We start from the raw sequence: 4,606 nt of genomic DNA, 5'->3' as shown, positions 1-4,606 counted from the left end.
ATGAAAAGGGAGAAGCATTGTAAGGAGAGGAAAAGGGAGGTCATCTTGTCCAAGTGATTGGCAATGGCTTATGAGCTTTAATTGACCCATAAATAATTAATAAAAAGGTAGAGTAAAAGTTATAAAATTTAAAATTTTCAGAATATTTTATTAATAAAAATTCTATCGGCACTTTCTATTATACATACTAACAAAAAAAAAAATATTTTAACTGTATTTTTTATTGCGAACACTAACACAAAAAGTACACTTTCGCACCACCCCTACCAATTCTACTCTATTAATTTTTTTTTTAGCAAGACAATAAGATCTAGGGTCAGCATCAGTCAAAAGTTCCGAGTGGGAATTGACCTGTTTTTAACAACAATCCTCGGGTGCATAGACAAAATGGAGTTGCTCTGAATTCTTCGACAAAGAACTACAATCTTCATGCATCAGGTATATGATAGTCAAAGGTTTTTGTAATGCTCTTTGTTCTTATTTGTTATTGTCAAGGTCTAGTTAACGTCTTTTTAAATATGATATATTTTTTTTAATTTTTCTTAACAAATTGTGTGATGCACTAGTTTTAGGAGATTCTGAGAGAGGAAATGGTTGGCAGTCTTCAGGGTTGCCACTTGGTGATGACATTGCACAGTTGCAACTGTGGCAGGAGTTTGTCAAACAAAAAATGACCAACAGAGTTTCAATGGCTACGTGCGTAGTTCTCAGTGTCTTCTGTGAAGGCTCAATCAGACAGAGTTTCAGGGGGAAGAAACAATACCTGAATGGCTTAATTTCACTTCAAGAAGCTTATCTATTCTTGAACTACAACAAGGGAATGCACATTAACAACGCTTGGCTTCTACAAGAAATTCTGAAAGATTTGACATTATTGAAGCTTCTGTTAAATTTGACTTCCTTTGTAGTAGACCGCAGCTCATGAGGGGCCAACAGTCTGGTATGCCACAACATCCATCACAACAACAGTCAGGAATGAATGATATGCAGTTATGGCAACAACAACTTATGTACAAGCAATTTCAAGAGCTTTAGAGGCAACAACAACTTCAACAACTAGAGCAGGAAGCGAGACAACAAAATGTCGTGACTCAGTTATCTGCAATCACTAGACATTCGACTGGGGATCAGTTACCTGGTTTTACGAATGGTGCAGTGAATATACACAATTCATCTAATTATACATGGCCAACTGAGATAATCGGAGGTGACCCTAAGTTGTCAAATGCCTCTCAAATGTTTGGTGCTAGCATGAATTGGGTCCATTGGGGTGGTCCATCTCCTACAGTGCAAGGGTTTCCCAATGGGCTTATGTTTCCACAGGACCGGAGTCAAGCTTTACGTTCAATGGGCTTCGTTCCGCAGCAACAAGTTGACCAATCTCTTTATGGAGCTGCTGTAGCAAGTGCAAGAAGTGGTTCTTTGAATCATTTTATTCAAGGGATTTCTCAAAATGGGTCAGATCTGTTGAACAGAAAAAGGGGGAGCCAAGTAGAGAAATAGATGATGCACGCTGCTGCTTTTAATTCTTTTGAGAGTGATCAATCTAATGTATTTGCATATTAGGTTCGCTTACAGGATGGTAGTTTAGCATCAAAACAAGGTTTTCAGGGAAAAAAATTGTTTGGCCAAGTTCCTGTGGATACCTTTGGCAATGGTGTTATTTCAGGCAATTTTCATCAAGTTAATTCTCTTGCAAGGAACTCTTCAACACAAGAATTTCATGGAAGGCGGGATCATATTGGTTGGGCTGGAACCATGGTGCAGAAATTTTCCACACAGGTTGTTCCCTCTCTGGGAGCTGTTAGTCTAGATCCTACAGAGGAGAAGATCTTGTTTAGTTCAGATGGCATCTGGGGTGCTTTTGGTCGGAATAATGGTGGTAGTACAAGTGGAGTTCTGCACGGAAGCCAGTTGGAGGGTAATGATTACTTGAATGTTTTTCCATCTATTCCGAGTAGTAGTTGGAGTGCTCTTATGCAGTCAACTGTAGCAGAAGCTTCCAGCAGTGACACAGGTAAACAGGATGAGCGGAGTGGTTTGAGTTTTAAGAAAACAGATCTTTCACCGGGGAATCATACATCGACAGTGGACAACAATTTGCAAAACTCCTCTTCATTGACATCAAAACCTCTTCTTTCGTTTGAGGATTCCACTATTAATCCTGATGGTTTTCAACTGTCAAGTACTGAATTTGCATTTGAGCCAAGTGAAAGGGTAAGAACTGAGACCTCACATGAGTCCCTTCAGAGATCACCTCAACAAGGACGATGGTTATATCCGAGTGCCTCAAAAAAGCCACCTGAGGGCAGTCTTCAGGGTCAAACTGCCATGCATTTGGGAAGTGTTACCGAAGGTGCTTGGTCAGTTCAAATATTTGAACAATCAAGTAATGCGGCACCCAGTTCAGATGTAGTACTGACTTTGTTGAACATGCGAGGCCTTAAGACCCAACAGCAGAGTATTACTTCGTATAGCACCGGTGGGTCTAAGCCAAATGGTTGGAATATTAATGAGACACTTTCACTGAATGGAGATTCACAAAGCAATGACCACCAATAGAGGCCTATACACACGGAGAGGGCTCATGATGATGGTATGTGGAGAGCTAATGATAGTAATGTTGGTGGCATGCCATTCTCTGATACAACTGGTCGGTTTGAACAAAAACTGGTTGCAGGCAGTCCGCATGGCCGTGGAGAAGATTCATTTGTGAATAACCTTAATGTTGTAACTGGTTCAGGTGTTTCAAAGACCAGTCAGGGTATTAGTCAACAATTCCTAAATAATCAACAACTTGATTTTGAAAAACGCATTGTTGATTCTTCTTTGAATTATAGAGGAAATGAAAATTTAGGAAAATATCAACCTCAGACAAAGGCCCAACAAGTTCAGGAATTATCCTCAGGTAATTCTGATAGAGTGTCAGGTGAATGTGATAAGAAACAGGACAATTGTCTTCAGAAGGTGATCTCAAGTGATAGCTTTATCTCTAGTCATCCTGGCCGAAATACTGTCATAGGGGTTGGTCTGAAAGAGAATGCCTGGTTAAATGCAAGTGATTCCCGTCCTTCAGCTAGTGGGAACCAAAAATCTTCTAGTCAGGTTGGTCGAAAAGCTCCTGTATACCGTAAGTTTCAGTACCATCCCATGGGAAATGGGGCAATTGAATCTGATGAAAGCACAAGACAATTTTCAAATTCGCAGGGCTTGCTGCAGCAAGGTAGTCAAGGAACGATAGGTCGGGAGCAAGGTTATCTTGGGCAATCAAAATTCTCTGGCCAGGTTGTTCTAAACAGTGGTGCTGACATGGAGAAGGTGAATGAGACAGTTAATCTTTTAGTTTTTTTTTTTCTCCTTAATTTTTCTTTTCTTCTTCCTTCTCAGTACATGTATGTTGTATCTGCAGAGGAACTCAAAAGCAGTGGAGCCGGTTTCCAGAGATGTTCATTCTGGCTTTGAGTCTAGAACATCTACTTCCTTTGATAGTTCAGCTGGTTTGTATGCCCCAAACAGGACCGTCCAGACAAAGTGCCAGTGTCTCACCTCTTTTATTTTGTGGGCAAATGTGATACCTTTTTATTAATTACATTGCATGGCTTCACTTTCCTTGAAAATAATAGAACAGAATCTGGCATTCAGTTGATTTCATAGAGAGTGTTTATTATTCGGTACTGTATCAAAAGTTGAACTTTGCAGCCAAAACATGCTTGAGCTTCTTCATAAGGTGGACCAGTTGAGGAAGAACAATGCAGCACATTTTGGCTCATCTGACGTTGCCTCAGATAGACCTGAAACAGTTGGTTCTGATGCGTGTGCCTCTCATATTCTTGGTAATCAATCAGCTATCTCTCAAGGTTTTGGTTTACGGCTGGGCCCCCCATCTCAACGACAGCCAACGGCAAGCAGCCATAGAGTTAATGAACTGAATTGAAGCCAGATTGATCTGGATTCTGGGGACGAGGCGCGGACACCTTCTGGCACTACTCAGACTTTGTGTAACATTATTGAAATGACACAATAGGAGCATTGGGAACACAGTAACCATATCAGACCCAATATTCCAGCACAAACAGGCAATGAAGCCGCACGTTCAACCATGCAGGGTGGATCCACTTCATCTCCCATGGCTTTTCCGTGTCATCAGCCACAGCAACAAGTTTCTAGTGGTGCCAAGCAAGTAGGGATGGATCAATCGTCAAACCTTCCATTTGGGAATCAGTCTGATTTCAATTCACAAAGTAAACTCGTTTCCAGATTTGGAGGTACCCGTAACTCTCATGATGGAGTTTCAGCTGGTCAGTCTGCTCAGGAATCTCTTTGTGGTCCTCTTAATCTTGCTTCTAGGCCTTACCTGATTGATGTTGCTCGGTCCCATCATTTGAATGCTAATACTACTTTTATAAGAAGTTCAGGCCAACAAGAATCCACTGTCACACAGCAAGCTGGTGGTTTCTCGAAGATGTTACATAATGTATGGACCAGTGTTCCATCTCAGCAATGTCTAGGCCCACAGCAAAAAGGCTCCTCCCAATCTTTTCCAGTCTATGCATCCATTAGCAAACAGTTTGGAAGGAACACCATGGGCTACAGCAAAGAAAGATGA

The 4,606-nt window shown here is 41.1% G+C and overlaps 1 protein-coding gene across 1 annotated transcript; it reads left to right on the top strand.

The window, feature by feature from the left end:
* Positions 1 to 2,550: 2,550 nt before the first annotated feature.
* LOC137951240 (uncharacterized) lies at positions 2,551 to 4,606 on the top strand. Its single transcript, XM_068797827.1, has 4 exons — positions 2,551 to 3,318; positions 3,410 to 3,531; positions 3,700 to 3,901; positions 4,025 to 4,606. The coding sequence occupies exons 1-4, from the start codon at positions 2,599 to 2,601 to the stop codon at positions 4,604 to 4,606; spliced, it is 1,626 nt and encodes a 541-aa protein (XP_068653928.1). The 5' UTR covers positions 2,551 to 2,598.

This window comes from Aristolochia californica, unplaced genomic scaffold (genome assembly GCF_029961685.1).
Source record: "Aristolochia californica isolate CCGP_79_NKW_82.1479 unplaced genomic scaffold, dmAriCali1.0.hap1 SCAF_15, whole genome shotgun sequence".
In the NCBI taxonomy this organism is placed as follows: domain Eukaryota; kingdom Viridiplantae; phylum Streptophyta; class Magnoliopsida; order Piperales; family Aristolochiaceae; genus Aristolochia; species Aristolochia californica.
Note: the sequence above shows the minus strand (reverse complement) of the source record. Positions and strands in the feature narration are given on the sequence as shown.